Below are 17,867 nucleotides of genomic sequence, written 5' to 3'. Positions count from 1 at the left end.
GTGACAATATTTATTTTCTAAATTTTAATAATTAATTAGAATTATTATATCGTTTCAGTTAAGATTCTCCTGAGATTTACATACAGATTATGACAAATAATATTTAAATATGTAAGTTATCTATAACTATATCAATATAAATAGAATTGTTGATTTTGAAAGAAAGTTTTTTTTAGCCAACGCCAATATTCATGAAAATGCAACATACATGTAAAAATTTTAAATACACCAATATCAACAAATAAACTCAAAACTTATTGAATCCAAACAAGAAATACATATACATATTTTTCCTCATTCATTTAAAGAGGCCGAAAGCTCATGTTTAGCAGAATCTTAAAGTTTAGAAATCGTTTATAGAACAAAAGGTAATGTTCTTAGGTTTATTGATTAACTAGATAATTTAAAGTGCTAAAATTCGTCCAGACATGTTACCGACCAAATTCACTTAAAACAATTTCATTACTATGGGTTCAAATTTAAGCCATCTCGTAAGAACAAAGAAATGTGGCAGTGGCTACATTATACAGATGATACACAATGTTAAGAAAACAAGATACAATTTTTTTTTTCTTTGCAAGTGACATTTAAGAAGTTGTGAATGAAGTTGTAAACTTTTATTGAATATTTGATTCCATCACTTCATCAAGCTACAACTTAGTTAGAAACCATACTCTCAGTCTCCTTAACGAATCCATCTCCAGTCCAATCTTTATCAGATTTCAAACCTCTCCTCTCGGCTTTTCTCTGCTCAATAGCTTCTTTCTGTCTCCTTACCAAGTCTGTGTGTGTTGTAAAGTACTGAAGCGAATGCCTAATACCAACAACAAACATGAGACAAGCAAGAAGGATAAATATTAAAAATAAAAAAGCTATGAAAAAAGCGTTGCTCATACCCTCTGAAGTCTTCTATCGTCGAGAAGTTATGCTGTTTCATAAAATCTTGAAGCTCGGCGCATAGAGTTTTCACATGACCATAGCCATGCACCATCACACCTGTGCATACCTACCAACCAAAAGCAACTATTGAGTCTCTTAGGGTCTAGAGTGAGGGCAGTGTTGAGTTTAGCCACCTGTACAGTATTTGATCCAAGGAGAATGAACTCAGCTGCATCATAGCCAGTTTCAACTCCTCCAATACCAGAAAGCGAACAGTCTTTGTTCTCACCGAACTCTGACTTCATCATTTTGGCAATATTCAAAACTTTCGCAAGCGCAATAGGACGAACAGCCTTATAAGAGTAGCCTCCTGGAGTTGAGTAACTGCAAAAACAGTAACAACATCAACAAGACGCCATTACAAGAGATTTTGCTAAAACGTTGAAATTAGAAAGACTAAGCTAACCCTTCAACGCATGGCTCAGGATGCAACGTCTTGAGATCAATTCCCATTACACTCATGATTGTGTTGATGGCTGAGATCCCTTCACATCCTGATTTTAGAGATACCCTGGCCGGCTGAAAAAAATAACGGACATGGTCTAAAACACACAACTTAACAAGTGTAGTGACAGAAACAAGACAGAAGTTGTCACAAACCTCTGTTATGTCAGTAATATTAGGAGTCATCTTAGCCCACACAGGAACTGTAGCTTTAGCATTAATCCATCCGCAAACCTCTTCAAGAAGCGCGCAGTCTTGTCCAACAGCAGCTCCCATTCTACGCTCTGGCATACCATGAGGACACGAGAAGTTGATCTCTAAAGCATCCTATACAAACAAACACAATCACTCTCAATTAAGAATCTACGAGTTTTAAAAGAATGTGTGTGTTTGTGGGGATACTCACAACACCGGTTTGCTCGACGCGGTCGATGAGCTCTTCCCAGCCGGTTTTGCTGTATTCCTCCATGATGGAAGCGATGAGGATCCGGTCAGGGTACTCTTGTTTCAGCTGCTTGAACTCTTTGAGCATGGTTTCGAGAGGTCGGTCACTGATGAGTTCTATGTTCTGCCACCCGATCACATCTGTTTTTGCTGATCCGGTACGTAGCCTGGCGTATCTAGGTGTCACGTTGATGACTTTGGATGCGTCTAGTGAAACCTAAACCAATACAAATCACATATTCAATCAACATCATCATAATCATACACAAACCTAAATACTCTGTTCTTGGTTCAAGAAAAAGTCAACGCAGAAACAGAATGGAGAAAAAGTCAACGATAAACAGAATGGAGAAAAAGTCAACGCAGAAACAGATTCGAGAAAAAAAGGTCAAATGAATTTATTGGAGGTTACGGTTTTAGCGATGACGCCACCCCAGCCTTCGTCGAAGGCTCTCTTCATGACGGTGTAGTTGGTACCGGGTGGACCCGACCCGATCACGAAAGGATTCGGCATTTTGAGGCCATTTACGGTGACACTGAGATCAGGCTCAGAGGAAGAGGAAGATGAAGAGATCTTGAGTCCAACTCTGTTCGGAGGTAGAACGTTCCGGCGGCGAGAGGAGGAGTGATCGAAGTCGGGTGATAAGGTGGTTTTAGAAGAGAGTCCAGAGAAGCGAGTCAAGGCGAAACTCATGGATGCAATTGGTTGATAGAATTAATGTGGAAACTGTATAGATTTTTATCCGAGGAACAGAGTGTTGGTAGAGGTAGAAGATAAGACGTTTGAGAAAGCGTAGGATTTCGAAATTGATCAGATAGGAGTTAAGAAGACAAGAGAAGGAGTGTGTTGTAATAATTGGTTGGTTTCCAACTTCTCTCGGGTGCCATGTGGAGAAATAATTGAAATTTACAACAAGAGAGTTCCTAATTACTTAATTAATTAATTAGTGACCCAAATAATAATAGACTCTCATCTTCTATAAGATAGAGAATCCATATTAATCTTAAGTTCTAATCATTTGTATTTAACAGTTCATTTTCTGTATCTTATCTCTCCCATTTTTTCTGATCTGTCACCGATTCGTGAAGGGTCAACCGTGTGGATAAACTAATGATAGAAGATTGAACTTATACGCCAAATACTAAAGATTCGTGTAAGATGTACGTAACCGAATCCACCGTTAGGCTAAGGTTGCGTCTTAAGAGATATGAGTTTATGGGCCCATATTGTATATATAATGGACTGTTAAGCCTAATGGCTCATACTTCCCACAGTCTCCGGTAGGCCTATCAGTCTCGCTCTCAGATTTTGGTGAGCAATCCTCATCTTATCACAGCGGCTGTTCAAACAGCAGCTTGATCAGCTCCAAACTGATCGAGACTCTGAGTGACAGAACAAAGATTCATCGTATTTACCTGGAACTGACATCGTTCTCTATAGGTTTTGCTACAATCTTATGAACACAAGTAAATACAGTTATGCACAGAGACACGGGCCTGAAGTTAACATTGTATTTGAGTTTGCTCTGTTTAGGAAAATATTTATTTTTACTTCTTAAAAAACGTTGCACATGATGTACAAAAGCAGTTTTCTTTGAATAAATTTAACATTATATTAAAAAAAATTACTTGATCAAGATGTGAAGGAGTCTTGATGTGAGCTTTTACTTGTGTATGTTAGTGTTTGTTTCGACTAATTCAGTGACTAGCAGTTTGGTTTGGTCCACTAGTTAGTGTTTGAAGCTTCCATATACTTTGGAGTTCGATTATGAATGAGAATATTTTTATGTTCTCATAGGAGAATCCCAGAATTGAAGTTAGTACTAAGGGAAGGTAACGAACAGATAAAGATCAGTTTTGGTGGAATGAAGAGGCTTGTCTTGTCTTGGAGGCTGTGACTTTCGGTTCGTTTCTCTGGGATGTTGAGATGAGAGCCATGTAGATGCAAGGTAACACTTTGTACTAAACTAGAAAATGATTATGTATGCAAATGAGTCAAGACAATAACATTAAGAAGAAAATCATTAAGACAATCATTACATTACATTTAAATAATGTTTTATTGGGATAAGCTATAGCTAAATGATGCTAAACTAAGCAGGAAGCCTACCTAGCCTGCAATAGGACTTGAAAGATATGTTACAAAAATTACAAGGAAACAAAAAATTATTTATACTTCTGATCAAACAGAGGAATGAAGAAGCTCCTTAGAAGTAACCCACTTGTGCAAAACCTCACCAAACACATTGTAGAAGACTATCTCTGCATCCGAGTGAGTGAATCTAGCAGACATGAACCCTTGACCATCATAATAAAATCTCACAGACTTAGGATTGTTAGTGGTCGGGTCAACATCACCTCTCCAAGCCTTGGAACCAGCACCGCTCGTCAAAAACTGAATAGGACTATCTTCATCGCTAATATGTTCGAGACAATGGTCGTGTCCATTCATGTAAAGATCAACACCGTTCTCTTTCATAATCGGCAAAAGCTCTTCAACTAGCTCAACAGTGTTTCCATGATGGCCAATGCTTCTCATCGCGTGATGACCAACCACAATCTTCCACGTCGCTTTGGATCTCTTCAAAGAAGCTTCGACATCACGTAGGAGATGCTTAACGTAAGAGTTGCGAGAGGGGACCGCACGCCAGTCGTACGTGTGACCATCTTCTTCTGTGTAGTATTCTTTCACGAAAGGAGTCGTGTCAACGAAGAAGAGCTCGACCAACTCTGCGTCGACGATAAAAGAGCGGAGACAGGTCCAACGGCTGTCGATTTCTCTGAGGACAGAGCTTAGCTGAGCTTCTGCGTCACCTCTGTAGTCATGGTTCCCTAAGACTGCATCATTTGTGTATATCAGTAAGAGAGTGATTACAAAATACATAAACTCATCAAAAAACAGAGTAGAAGTTTTGGATTATTACCACTGTACCACTGTTTCTGGAGACTTGGAGCAGTGTAGATGTTAGAGAAAGACTCTTTGAAGTTAGGATCGTGTTCGCTAAACAATCCATTGTCGTAGAAGTTATCTCCCGTGGACACCACGAAATCTAATCCTATCTTTTCTCCAACCCTTCCCATCTGTATTAATTAATTAACTATTTAAAAATGTAAATTAAAAAGACAAATGTTTTTTTAAGACAAAAGTTTTTTTTTAAGACAGTTATTATGTACGAGAGAATAATAACAAGACTTTTCAATTATGGTATATTATTTAGAATATTCCAAACCTGGTAGGCCACAACAGACTGGTTGTAGTCGCCACGGCGACCCCAATCGCCGATGGTTATAAAGCTAACGGAACCGTCGCTCTTCGTCGGCTCGATGAATCTGTGAAGCTCACCGTTCGTCATGCAGACACATAATAGAAAATACAGGCTCGCTGCTGTAGCGGATATTAACGTTTGATGAGAATCCATACGTAAGGCTAACAATAATATATATGGTAAAATATGATATCTAAGACTTTGAGTGGCTTGGAGGAAGAGAATCTGTTATCTCTTTCTCTATGAATGTATATACTGAGAAATAGAGAGGATGAATGTTGGATGGTTAAAGGATGATGATGAGGAAGGAGGGAGAAGAAGAAGATGCTTTTTAAACATAAAAAAATGATTAAAGGTAGAGAAAAAGAAGGTGTGGTAAGAGATGCTGAAGGATATTCCAACCAGTAGCCGCATCTTTTTTTTTTATTCCTTTCATCCTCTGCTCTTCAATTTTCAGACCCACCTCTCATTTTCTGTCTGAATCTCAGAGAATTGGTTTTGTTTGTGGAAGATTTCAAATTCTAAAAAATTATATATACAAAACCCTATGTTTAGGTTTTGAGTTTTTAGTAAAAATGAATAATGAAGTTGTGGTTTAAAGTTTACGGTAAAACTAATAAAAAGTATTACACGGCGATCTATAGGAAATGTTCTTTTTTGGCTCGGTACAATTGTCTAATTTTGATTAATCATCTATAAGAAGGTCGGTAACTAGTGGAAACGTTACGTGCCCAATCATATGATGGGTTGGTTCTTTTAATGTTTTGGAAAAGATTGAGTCACGAGGTAGCATTGCTAGTGGACCACATACTCACTCTCAGACAAGTTTTAACAGCGGACAATGCTGCTACAACCTACCATATGACGACACTATTGTCACTGTTCCACTTCCAGTACCGTTTTTTAATTATTCTGTTAAAGCTAAGGTTTAAATCTATTGTTTACTCGAGGTTAGAATGTGTCATAAAAATGGAAATCCCAATGATCCGTTACGGTTGTTTCGGTCCATCTCTTTAGACAAAACCAGTTTGTAGCTAAGCTTCCAAATACTATAAACAAATTGATTCGACAGTTTGATCCTGGCAAATAGGTCTATCAAACCGGACGGGACCATCAACCCCTAGAAACCTAACCAGGTTTGGCTCTCGCAAGGCTATCCCAAAGCAAATGCACATATAATTGCAACTAATATGTAAACGTCAATTTTCCGGACACGAAAATAGAAATAAAACATGCTGTTTCTCGAAAAGTAAATCAAAGTTGCAAGATCAAACACAAATAAGGTCTGTGCAAAGATTCATCGAGGGAAATCGTGGTCTACTAACAAGCCGAGGTGATATAATAACAGAAGAGGGAGACTACTACTCTGCCTTGCATCTCTTCTCTAGTTCCTCCAAATGCTCAAGGTCTTTGTTGTACTTGCAGATGCGATGAATACACCTGTCATGATGAGAGAATATAAAGTCAATTCAATTACGTAAGTGTGGAGTGTGAGGTGTTTGATTAGTTGATGATGTACCAGTAGAGAAGGATCCCCGCCGCACACAGAAACACATTCCTCTGAGCCTTGTAGATCTGCCACACAAGTAAAACTTGTAACTTTACTGAACCGAGACATTTTAGGGAATGACAAACAGAAGCCGCAAATAACAGATTGAATACCACTAAGGTTCGGTTCAAGAACAGAGAAGAGTGGTTATCTCGCATCAACGATCAACCACCAACATATCCACAAGAACAGGGCACACAAACAGTATTGGCACCAGTTCTATTCTGATAAATCTATCAAAGAAAGTACATCCCTGATGGTTCTACTAAAATAAGATTCCACAGCTATGTTATACAGTATAAGCTAGCTCATTAGAGACGAATACTAAACCACATGAACTACTAAAATCCCTGGGAGTCTGTGACAAAATACACAATCGATTGAAGCTACTGAAGAACTCAACATCTAGTTTCATTCAACTAACTTAAGCAATAAACTCGATCCTCGAATGATTTTATCATCTTCAGCAATGAAAAAATAAGTACGAACAAACATATCAAGAAGTATCAAATGTGAGGAAACGGATCTTAAGCTTACGGATTTCTCGTAGCGATCACGCTCTGTAGCAGTGCAAACCTCAGATGAGCACTCTAGTCTATGCTCATTCTTCCAATAAATATCTGAAAACACGCATGAGAGCCAAATCAATTCATTTAATACCAAAATCAATTCCGGCTCGAAACCCTAACTATAAAGACCATATCGAATCACGAATAAAACGATCAACGACAGATAGAGAGAGAGAAGCGGTTACCGAGGAGTTGAAACCCGGCGAAGGCGACGATGGAGGCGGCAGGCTGGAGTATGAGGGAGACGAGTGACACGACGCGTTTCTTCAGAAGCATAGGGTAAGGGAGAGTCAATATGACGGCGATCGCGACCTCCGCTGCAACCACATACGTCAGGATCAGCCATTGCAATGCCATCTTCTTCTTCTAGATCTCTCTTTCGCTTTCTTTCTTTCTTTCTTTCGGTCCTCTTCTTTTATGATCTGGATTCTGCGCGCTACCGACACGTATTTACGCAGAAAGCGAGTGCCGGCTTGTCCTTTTGACTTTCTTTTTTTCCTTTCTTTTAATTAATGGGCCTTTTACGGCCTATTAACCCACAAATGGATCTCCTGGTCATTCGATCCCAATCGGATTTCGGTTTTGTCCAATCAAGTTTTGATTTTTAGGATTTATCAAAATCAGCCCTATTTAGATTATATGAAAATTCGGTTCAAGTTTTATCAGATTGGGATCGGGATTAATAAATCTTTAAAAACTGGTACAATCCGATGTATTTTCGAGTTTGGGTATCAATCGATTATTCGGTTTAAAAGTACTAGATTTATATCTATTTTATAACTAAAAAAATAAGTAAAATCGGTTCTTCGATTTTAAAATGCTAGATTTGTATTTATTTTGTAACCAAAACATAAGTAAAATCAATTCAAAAGTAAGAAAGGAACATCACCATGATCAATCAAAATCGAAAAAAATATATTTATTGATAGAAATGAAACCAAATAAATGGAAGCATTAAACGAAAATCAATTTCTCATGAACTGAGAAACATTGTTCAATGAAAACAAAACCAAATCTAAAAACTTCAAGTTTCAGCCGCCATTTTCAACCATCAACTTTCATGTAATAGAACTACTAACCTTCATGTAATAGATAACTATTTTAGATATTCAATATATCTTAGTGTATTTTAGATACATCTTAAGAATTGAGATCCTATGTTTGGTACAATATTTCGAGATTTTGAATGTTTTGGATTCTATCAGATATCCATTTATATCCGGATTTGATTCGGATAATATCCATAACCCAAAATACCATAAAACAAAATCCATTTGATATTTTTTGGATCGGGTTTGGTTTATTTGTCCAGCCTTAAATTTAATGTCAGATTGGGTTATATGATTCGGTTTGGTTTCTGTTTGTCAAAAATGTCGTAGAATATTAAGTCCACATTATATACGCAAGTACTCAAAAATAATTATCTACTCTATTAAAAAAAGAGAACTATTGTTATTTTTTGCCTAAAAACTACGGTAGAATATTACTTATGAGGGTAAATCTGTTTTACAGACGGGACAGTATATTGAAAAAAATACATTACAAACATTTTATATTTGAATGAACAGTGGAAAGTATATATGTACTTTTAGTTATAAATGTAATTTCACTGTTTTCTTTTGTTATTTTGTTAGGTGTCACAAATTTATGTTGATTATTGATTATGACTGTATTTAGAATAAAATTCTTTAGAACCGAAGTTGGTTAGATTCTATACACTAATAAATATAGATTATATTCATTTTGTATGTTTATTTTTGAATTATTATTGGTATTTTGAAAAAGGAAAACCAGCACTTTTAATGAAATTGGGTGATTAAAATGATGCTGAGACCTACAAACCATAGATTTAGAATACTAGATGATGGTCTGCATATTTGTGTGGATTAATTATTCAATTAATTAAAATTTTAACATAATTTTTAGTTTTAATATAAATTATTTAATTAGTTTTGAATATTAAATTAATAAGACGATAGACTTTACCTTTTTTTATTACAATACAACATAAATAATGGTTTGGTACTAGCAAATTTTTTTTCCAAACACCTTGTACACTAAGTTTAGCCCTAAAACCCTAATCCAAATACGGTCATAAATTTATCTGGTGTGCATAGCTATAGCTATAGCTATAAATATATATAGATCCGAAAAGGAAAGAGGCTGGTTTCGATTACTGAAACAATAGCTGCGACGATGATATCGGAACTTCCAAGGGACATGGCGGAGGAGGTGCTCTCTAAGCTTCCGATGACATCGCTGCGAGGAGTGAGATTCACCTGCAAAAAGTGGAACACTATATCAAAAGATAGGAGTTTTACAAAGAAGTACAGAGGTGAAGCAGCAAAGAGGAAGGAGTTTCAGGTGGTGATGATGCTCGACTACAAGGTTTACTTGATGAGTGTCAATCCCGTCGATCCATCTCCATCTATAGAGCCTATTGGTAAACTTGTTAGCCTAGACGACGCTGCTCATGACGGAGTCAAAATACTTGAAATCTTTCACTGCCATGGTTTGTTGTTATGCGTCACCAAAGAATATAGGCTTGTTGTTTGGAACCCTTTTAATGGACAAACAAGGTGGATCAAACCCAGAGATTTTTACAGTAGATATGACAGGTATGCTTTCGGATACGAGAAGAAGACCAAGTTCTCGCGGCGTAGCCACAAAGTCCTGAGATTTGTGAACAGTTACTACCGGAGAGTAAATCGCCAAGTATTGGAGTTTGAAATCTTCAGTTTAAACTCTAACTCTTGGAAGCTTGTTGTTGTCAATCCAGACTGGCATATACAGTATTTTCACGGTGGCTTGTCTATCAAGGGAAATACTTACTGGTTTGCCGAAGAGAAGCTTGCGCCACAAGAAACAACAGAAAGGCGCTTTTTACTAGGTTTCAACTTTACAACAGAGAGTTTTGGACCGCTTCTGCCTCTGCCTTTTTGCGGTCCCTACGGAGATAAAATGTCTCTGTCTAGCGTTAGAGAAGAGCAGATTGCTGTCTTGTTACAGAAATCTGACGCACCAGCATGCACGTTGAACATATGGATTAGTAGCAAGGTTGGACCCAGTGGAGTGTCGTGGAACAAGTTGTTCTTAGCGGTTGAGATGAACCCATTCACCAATTTTCAGTTTGTGAATTACTCGTCAAGTTTCTTCGTTGACGTGAAGAAGAAGATGGTCGTGTTTATTGATATGAACCTAGGTACTCGTAACATGGCTTACATCATTGGCGAAAATGGATACTTCAAAACAGTGGATCTCGAAGGTCTTGCAAAAGTAGATGGTTGGCCAACTGTGTGCTCTTATGTTCCAAGCTCGGTGAGAATCAACCAAGCTGCGCCACCAGGAAAACAGAAGAACACACCACCCTAATCTAGTGACTTGTTATTGCCGTGTTTTCTTTTTTCATTTTTGATTATTAATTTGTATCTCTTCCCACATTTCTCTGAAACACTCAAATACATCTTAGGTTGTCTTTGCCTCTAAAAGTGATGACGTCTAGAGTTTGTTCCTTGAAGCTTTCTTTAGCATTGTATATTCCCTGAAAAAAGAAAGGAGTATCTCTGCTCTCTGGACTCTTTTTAACTTCTCAACAAATTGTATTTTTATTGAATTGATTTAACTAGCTAGGTCCGAGTGTTATGAATACCTGTTCAAGGTGATCAGAGTGGGAAAGAGAGCTGCAAACGTAAACTGTGGGTTCTTGTCTCTCTATAACTTTCTTACCCTCTCTGTACAGAACTATACGGGTGATCTCGCTTGCACTTTGGATTGGCTGCTGAGCAAGCAAAATCTTAAGGTTACAAAGTAGAGGTACTGATCGTTATTGTGATGTCTGGAACCTTGATCTGCTGGATATTGTGATTTGTTTAGTTTGAACAAGCTTAGGATCATTATGAAGTTCTGAGCAGAAAGCTTCAAGCTTAAAGCATCATTTTCTGCTTGCTGGCGCAGTAGCAGCTGCTGGTCTTTCTCTAGAAAATATTGCGGCTGGGATAAAATGTGCGTTGGAAATGGTTGGTACAATGGGCGTTGCATTATCTGTTTGTACGCTTCCTGGGCAGGTTACATCAGATCGTCTGGGCCCAGAGAAGATGGAACTCGGGCTGGGAATTATATGTTATCGTCTCTTCTTTGCATAAAATCCATTTTGTTTCATTGTTGTGGTTCATAGCTTGACTTGTAATGTCCATTTCGGCATGGAGAACCTGGTGCTGCTGTGGTTGACGTTCAACCTGTGGATGTGGTGGTTTCACATGTTCTTAAGTAGATACTTAGTCCCGTATGTGCTTAATCTTTTCTTTTGACACTGAAGAGATGTATATTTTCAGTAGTAATGTGTCTTTGCTTTTGATAAGAACAGAATTGGAATATTGGTGAGAGAGGCTCGTTGTAGCAACTATTGGCTTAGTGTATGATGTTTAAAGATTTTTCAGACTCTGTGAGGGCTCTCCCTTTATGCAACATTTGTTTGGTTGTGCGTAATACTGTGACAGTTTATATAAGCTTCCGGAGAGACGAGACTATTGGTGGTTTCTTTGAAAAAGAAGATGCTTCTTTATCTTATATTTGAGGAACCTTTTATATATGTCCATTTTTCGTATAGCTTCTTAGACTCATCATGTTTATCTCTTATGCAACATATTTGAAAGTGCCGTGCATTGTGTGTTGTATACTATCATTGTCAAGTATACACATTCACAAGGATCTGTAGATTTTCATAAGATCTACTACACCAGTTCTTGTTTTACTACTGTGATGTAGTTTTCTCTCTGACAATAATAGTATACAACACACAATTCAAGGGGAAGAGAGAGTCAAGGGGGCGGCTAGTGAAAAGAGGGAGTTAGTTCTTAAATTGGTAAATATAGTTTTTGCTTTCTTTATTTATCTGTAAAATAAAACTTCTGACATTTATTCTTCTCTTCTGTTCAACAATTTGAGCACAAGTTAAAAGATAATGGCACTCGCCACAAACTCGGAGTCAGAGGAGCATTTACATTCCACTTTCGCTTCCAGATATGTCCGTGCTGTTATTCCCAGGTTTTCTCTCTCTCTGTCCTTATGCTCGACTCTTTCCTCATCTTTAGTGTTTTTTTTTAATGATTGCACTATTTTTTTTGCATATCTTGAAATAGGTTCAAGATGCCTGAAAATTCCATGCCCAAGGACGCTGCTTACCAAGTAATCAATGATGAGTTGATGCTTGATGGCAACCCTAGGCTTAACCTAGCTTCCTTTGTAACCACTTGGATGGAACCTGAGTGTGACAAACTCATGATGGAAGCTGTGAACAAGAACTATGTTGACATGGATGAATATCCTGTCACCACCGAGCTCCAGGTTCCTCTCCTTTTTTTTTGTCTCTTCCCATCTGTTGATTTCATTACAAATTTGTTCAAGCCTTTTTTCCATATATTTCTTCAGAACCGGTGTGTAAATATGATAGCTAACTTATTTCATGCTCCCGTTGGAGAAGACGAGGCTGCTATTGGATGCGGAACTGTTGGTTCATCGGAGGCTATAATGCTTGCCGGTTTAGCTTTCAAAAGGAAATGGCAACAGAGGAGAAGAGCTCAGGGTCTACCAACTGATAATCCTAACATTGTAACTGGTGCCAATGTTCAGGTCTCTATATATAAACTTACTTATCATCCTCCAACCATTATATTTTATGTAACTTGTGTGTCGTCCCGGCGGTAGGTGTGCTGGGAGAAATTTGCAAGGTACTTTGAGGTAGAGCTCAAAGAGGTGAAACTAAGTGAAGGCTATTACGTCCTGGACCCAACTAAAGCTGTAGAGATGGTGGATGAGAATACAATCTGCGTTGCAGCTATTCTAGGATCCACACTTACAGGAGAATTTGAGGACGTGAAGACACTAAACGATCTTTTAGCAGAGAAAAACGCAGAGACTGGTTGGGATGTTGCTATTCACGTTGATGCAGCCAGTGGAGGATTCATTGCTCCTTTCCTCTACCCTGATCTCGAATGGGACTTTAGGCTTCCTTGGGTGAAGAGCATCAACGTCAGTGGTCATAAGTATGGACTTGTATATGCAGGAGTTGGTTGGATTGTCTGGAGAACCAAAGATGATTTGCCTGAGGACCTTGTCTTTCACATCAACTACTTAGGAGCTGATCAACCCACTTTCACTCTTAACTTCTCTAAAGGTTTTGTATAACCCACTAGTTTTTAATACTATTACAAACTATGAAATTTTTTAACTTCTAGCTTATCCAATAATTTCATCATCGCATTTCCTCTAATAAAAACTCGGTTTCTTTTCAGGGTCGAGCCAAATCATTGGTCAGTACTATCAGTTTATCCGCCTAGGATTTGAGGTACTTGTTACTCTTATATTATATATTATTTACAGTTTCATCTTATTCTAATAAACTATATAATCACAAAAAGGGATATAAGAACATAATGGAAAACTGCATGGACAATGCAAGGAGGTTAAGAGAAGGAATAGAGATGACAGGGAAGTTCAACATTGTGTCTAAGGATATTGGTGTGCCACTAGTTGCATTCTCTCTCAAGGACAGTAGCAAACACACAGTGTTTGAGATTGCAGAGTCTCTGAGGAAGTTTGGGTGGATCATACCAGCGTACACTATGCCTGCTGATGCACAACACATTGCTGTGCTTAGAGTTGTTATCAGGGAAGACTTTAGCCGAGGCCTTGCAGACAGACTCATCACACACATCTTACAGGTACTGAAAGAGATTGAAGGGCTTCCTAGCCGGATTGCACATATAGCAGCAGCTGCAAAGGTTAGTGGTGGTGAAGAGAAGACTGCTAAGATGTCGTTGGAGGATATCGCTAAGTATTGGAAACGCCTCGTGGAGAACAAAAGAAATATTGTCTGTTAGGGCCTAAGGCTAAGTCAGTGAGCCATGCTTCTTTTTTGGACCAGTCATGGTAATAAGGTTTTTAATTTAGACCATTGAACTTAAGTTTTTGTTTTTATTTCATGGCATTATAAACCATAAGAGTGATTTCTCAAGAGTCTGTTTGAGTCTTGATCAATAGTACTTGGGAGTTATAGTGTAGGTTTGTTCACTATATGTTTGCCTGGAACAAAACCTAACCAAACAATATAACAAATTGATTTGAAAATAAGATTAGTTTGGTTTAATTGAATTTTGTGTTTCATTTTTCAATAACTGAAACAGAAAAAACATAATCTAAGATATGATGTTTTTGTTCTTTTCATATTAGTGATACATCTGTGACATAAGTGAGATAGGTTCCTTTCATTTATGAACTAAAATCTCTAAAATAATGAGAAACCAGACCGTAACTAAACCACAAATTATTTGTTCATAAAAAACTAAACTAAGAACTAAATGGAATCAAAATCTCAGTAGTGTGGTGCTAGCTGATACCAGTGGCGGACGCAAAACCAAAGGTATGGGGTCATGTGCCCCGTCTCATTTTTTTATTTTCCCATAGTTATTATTAGTACAAAACATGATGAGTGCCCCCAATTATATAGAAAATTGGATATAGTGTACAAATTTAATGTGCCTCTATCTACATATAATTCTGTATCCGCCCCTGACCGATACCAGTAGGTACAGTTAAGAGAGCTATGAAGAGTCCGAAACCAAGAGCATAAGGGAGCTCTTGTAATTTAATTCATCGCCGCTGGAATTCTTTTTGAAAATGCACACGATTCTCTCTCTTTTTTCTGTTTAGATGATATTCTGATAATACATGATAATGGGTAAGTAAACAATTGATCATACTATATAGACTAGACAAGCACAAATAACATTTGATCATACTAAATACATAGACTAGACAGAATTACTATATTTGAACATTTTGTTAAGTATATACGCATGCTCATGGTATATGCTTTTATAGATTTTCATATATATTTTAACCACTTTATTTGATCATAAGGCAAGATGAACATTAGGTACGTGAAATGCATGCTTGTGTTGTGCCAACACGTGGAAATGATGAAATCGCATCATCCAAAAGTGTCTTAAGAGCATCCCCAGCAATGCTGTTTTGACTGAATCTCTTGCTAAAATAAATAATAAAAAATCAAAAAGAAACGAGAGAAACACAAAAGAAAAAAATATGAGAAGAGTCGTTACAAAAAAAAATATATGAGAAGAAGCAATTGGTCCTAAAGAAGTAACCGTTGTGAGGGGTAAAACTCACACCTAGAACTCGTCCAATAAAAATAAAAATAAAAAGACGAAAAAGGCGATTTGGCGACGAAACTTTCGGAGATGGATACGGCGGATCCGTCGGGCTTCGCTAGGTCTCCGACGGGGACTAAGGCTAATCAGATACAGCAGAGTGAGATCGTTGATGAGGAAAAGCAGTTAGAAGATTCGGGAGGGTTGGAAAAGGGTCAGGAAAGTTTGGATCGGGAAAAAACGGAGGTGATGATAGTTAAAGAGCATCAAAAAGAAGCTTCGGATTTGGAGATGAGGAATCACATCGGAAGGAAGGGATCGGAAAACCTTACGAGGGGATCTGAAAAAGGAGGATCATGGGCTGAGGTTGCACAAGAGAAAAAAGTACTGAAGAAATATGATATACAGATTACAGAAAAGGAGGGTGAGAAGATTGTCGAGATACCAGATGATGTTATTGAGAAAGGTAACCCACTATGGGAAGACTACTTGATTGGGAAGTTTTTGGATACAGCTCCACACATAGCTCGTGTTCATGCTACTGTGAACAGAATCTGGACTCAGGGAGAGCAAAAGCAGATCGATGTTCATATAGTAGATGACACAACAATGAAGTTCAAAGTTATAAACCCAGCAATGCGAGCCAGAATCCTACGGAGAGGTATGTGGAACATCGGGAACGTGCCGTTGGTAGTAACAAAATGGACGCCTGATGAGTTGAAAGAGAAGCCAGAGATAAAGTCGATCCCAATGTGGATCCATCTTAAGAATGTACCGATGAACATGTTTTCATGGCAGGGGTTAAGCTTCATTACAAGTGCTGCAGGGTCTCCAGTCAGACTTCATCCAGAGACAGCTTCTTGCTCGAATTTCAAGCTAGCGAAGATATTTGTGAATGTTGACCTGTCAAAGGAGTTACCAGACAAAATTAACTTCACAAAAAATGGTAAATCATCTTTGGTGGAGTTCATCTATCCGTGGTTACCTCTAAGATGTCGTCTGTGTGGAAAATGGGGGCATGGGGCTAAGGTCTGTGTCATGAACAAGAAGGAAGAAACAGAGAAATCAGTTCAAAAAATAAATGAGGAAGTGGTTATGAAGAAAGATGCTGTAGTGGAGAAAAATGAGGAAAAAAAGAAAAATACAGAGATCAGAGATGAGATTGTAGAATCAGAAAAGGAAGTTTTGGTAGAACAAAAAAGGATGACTGAAGAAGATACTGAGGAGGGGGAAATGGTTGAAGAATGGTCAGAAGTAACACCAGAGAAAGCAAGTAAGAGTTCTAATACTTTGAAATATGGACAGGTGAAACTATTGACTCCGTCGAGGTATTCATCTTTACTTGAAGTGGATGAGAAGGGAGATATGATAAACCCAATAGAAGTTGAGGAAGTTTTGAGCATAGAAGAAGTGGTCATTGAGGAAGAGAAGGAAACTGAGGAGAATAAAAAAGAGGAAGAAAACGCAGATAAGAAGGAAAGAAAACAGGAAGCGAATGAAGGTAGTCAAGATCAGAACATTGCTGGGTTAAACTCTAAAGATCACTGGCCAGATTTGGCAAGTGCAACTAGAGTTAGACCTTCACTCCCAAGAAAATCGAAAACTCTGCACAAAGTTGTTCCAGAGAAGCCTGGGCATCGGGGCAATAAAAGTACAACCAATCCTTCTCAATGACAGGTTTCTTTTGGAATGTAAGGGGTTTTAACAAAAATTCAAAACACAAGGTAGTTAAGGAGTGGATTCAAAGTAAAGGTCTTCAGTTTGGAGGGTTATTGGAAACAAGGGTAAAAGAAAGCAAGGCTGGTCGAATAGCCTCTTCAGTATTTCAAGATTGGTCTTTTATCAACAATTACGAATTCAGTAGAAAAGGGAGAATCTGGGTGCTATGGAGTTCTCAAGTCAGATTAACACCGGTTTTCAAATCTGATCAGATAATCACAGTATCGGTTTTATTGGAAGGTGAAAAGGAGGAATTCTTCTGCTCGTTTGTTTATGCAGAAAATAGTGCAGAGAAAAGAAAGGAGTTATGGAGGGATATAAAAGATCATCAAGATGCTAGAATATTCAGAAATAAAGAGTGGGTTATTATGGGAGATTTTAATGAGGTGTTGGAGGGTGAAGAGCATTCAAGTTATCAGGATTCAGGCCTAGTAACATCGGGAATGCGAGATTTTGAAAGCGTGATTCAGTACTGCAGTTTTATGGATATGGGGTATCAAGGTCCGAGATTCACTTGGTGCAACAAGAGGGATGAAGGTACTATAAGTAAGAAGTTGGATCGTATTCTGGTGAATGAAAAATGGTTAAATAATCGTACTCAGGCGTATGGAGTGTTTGAAGCGGGGGGAGTTTCAGATCATTTAAGAGGGAGATTTCACATGAGTGCAGAGGCTGTTGGAAAGCGTAAACCTTTTAAGTTTACAAATGTAGTTGCAGAAACTTCAGAATTTATGGAGGTAATAGGTAACTATTGGAAGGATACTGAACCTCT

At 38.0% G+C, this 17,867-nt stretch overlaps 5 protein-coding genes across 5 annotated transcripts; 2 read left to right on the top strand and 3 right to left on the bottom strand.

Annotated features, from left to right (window-relative positions):
• Positions 1–496: 496 nt before the first annotated feature.
• LOC108812448 (dihydropyrimidine dehydrogenase (NADP(+)), chloroplastic) lies at positions 497–2,705 on the bottom strand. Its single transcript, XM_018584707.2, has 7 exons — positions 2,240–2,705; positions 1,790–2,044; positions 1,540–1,710; positions 1,346–1,458; positions 1,074–1,263; positions 897–1,006; positions 497–814 (listed from the first exon to the last, which is right to left on the bottom strand). Exons 1-7 carry the CDS (start codon positions 2,519–2,521, stop codon positions 658–660), a joined length of 1,278 nt encoding a protein of 425 aa, XP_018440209.1. The 5' UTR covers positions 2,522–2,705; the 3' UTR covers positions 497–657.
• Positions 2,706–3,831: 1,126 nt separating this feature from the next.
• Positions 3,832–5,697, bottom strand: LOC108812445 (purple acid phosphatase 17). Its single transcript, XM_018584705.2, has 3 exons — positions 5,058–5,697; positions 4,752–4,908; positions 3,832–4,665 (listed from the first exon to the last, which is right to left on the bottom strand). The coding sequence occupies exons 1-3, from the start codon at positions 5,244–5,246 to the stop codon at positions 4,010–4,012; spliced, it is 1,002 nt and encodes a 333-aa protein (XP_018440207.1). The 5' UTR covers positions 5,247–5,697; the 3' UTR covers positions 3,832–4,009.
• A 616-nt stretch (positions 5,698–6,313) lies between these two features.
• LOC130497031 (uncharacterized) lies at positions 6,314–7,654 on the bottom strand. Its single transcript, XM_056989860.1, has 4 exons — positions 7,397–7,654; positions 7,180–7,262; positions 6,613–6,668; positions 6,314–6,533 (listed from the first exon to the last, which is right to left on the bottom strand). Exons 1-4 carry the CDS (start codon positions 7,566–7,568, stop codon positions 6,455–6,457), a joined length of 390 nt encoding a protein of 129 aa, XP_056845840.1. The 5' UTR covers positions 7,569–7,654; the 3' UTR covers positions 6,314–6,454.
• A 1,666-nt stretch (positions 7,655–9,320) lies between these two features.
• Positions 9,321–10,600, top strand: LOC108807690 (F-box/kelch-repeat protein At3g16740-like). The gene has a single exon (XM_018579946.2). The coding sequence runs from the start codon at positions 9,408–9,410 to the stop codon at positions 10,581–10,583; it is 1,176 nt and encodes a 391-aa protein (XP_018435448.2). The 5' UTR covers positions 9,321–9,407; the 3' UTR covers positions 10,584–10,600.
• Positions 10,601–12,123: 1,523 nt separating this feature from the next.
• Positions 12,124–14,267, top strand: LOC108809698 (glutamate decarboxylase 5). The gene is made up of 6 exons (XM_018581856.2): positions 12,124–12,254; positions 12,350–12,554; positions 12,639–12,839; positions 12,915–13,383; positions 13,502–13,554; positions 13,628–14,267. The coding sequence occupies exons 1-6, from the start codon at positions 12,172–12,174 to the stop codon at positions 14,087–14,089; spliced, it is 1,473 nt and encodes a 490-aa protein (XP_018437358.1). The 5' UTR covers positions 12,124–12,171; the 3' UTR covers positions 14,090–14,267.
• The last annotated feature ends 3,600 nt before the right edge of the window (positions 14,268–17,867 follow it).

The sequence above is a fragment of the Raphanus sativus genome, chromosome 6 (genome assembly GCF_000801105.2).
Source record: "Raphanus sativus cultivar WK10039 chromosome 6, ASM80110v3, whole genome shotgun sequence".
NCBI classification, from domain to species: Eukaryota; Viridiplantae; Streptophyta; class Magnoliopsida; order Brassicales; family Brassicaceae; genus Raphanus; species Raphanus sativus.
This window is presented reverse-complemented; position numbering and strand designations above follow the sequence as displayed.

Coding starts and splice junctions, on each gene's coding strand:
- LOC108812445 (XM_018584705.2), bottom strand. CDS start 5,246: ATGGATTCTCATCAAACGTTAATATCCGCTACAGCAGCGAGCCTGTAT. Junction 4,909..5,057: donor AGTCTGTTGTGGCCTACCAG/GTTTGGAATATT, acceptor TAATTAATACAG/ATGGGAAGGGTTGGAGAAAA. Junction 4,666..4,751: donor CCAGAAACAGTGGTACAGTG/GTAATAATCCAA, acceptor CAAATGATGCAG/TCTTAGGGAACCATGACTAC.
- LOC108807690 (XM_018579946.2), top strand. CDS start 9,408: ATGATATCGGAACTTCCAAGGGACATGGCGGAGGAGGTGCTCTCTAAG.
- LOC108812448 (XM_018584707.2), bottom strand. CDS start 2,521: ATGAGTTTCGCCTTGACTCGCTTCTCTGGACTCTCTTCTAAAACCACC. Junction 2,045..2,239: donor GTGGCGTCATCGCTAAAACC/GTAACCTCCAAT, acceptor GTATTGGTTTAG/GTTTCACTAGACGCATCCAA. Junction 1,264..1,345: donor CCTGAGCCATGCGTTGAAGG/GTTAGCTTAGTC, acceptor CTGTTTTTGCAG/TTACTCAACTCCAGGAGGCT.
- LOC108809698 (XM_018581856.2), top strand. CDS start 12,172: ATGGCACTCGCCACAAACTCGGAGTCAGAGGAGCATTTACATTCCACT. Junction 12,255..12,349: donor GTCCGTGCTGTTATTCCCAG/GTTTTCTCTCTC, acceptor ATCTTGAAATAG/GTTCAAGATGCCTGAAAATT. Junction 13,555..13,627: donor TTATCCGCCTAGGATTTGAG/GTACTTGTTACT, acceptor AATCACAAAAAG/GGATATAAGAACATAATGGA.
- LOC130497031 (XM_056989860.1), bottom strand. CDS start 7,568: ATGGCATTGCAATGGCTGATCCTGACGTATGTGGTTGCAGCGGAGGTC. Junction 7,263..7,396: donor CGCCGGGTTTCAACTCCTCG/GTAACCGCTTCT, acceptor GCGTGTTTTCAG/ATATTTATTGGAAGAATGAG. Junction 6,669..7,179: donor GTGATCGCTACGAGAAATCC/GTAAGCTTAAGA, acceptor CTTGTGTGGCAG/ATCTACAAGGCTCAGAGGAA.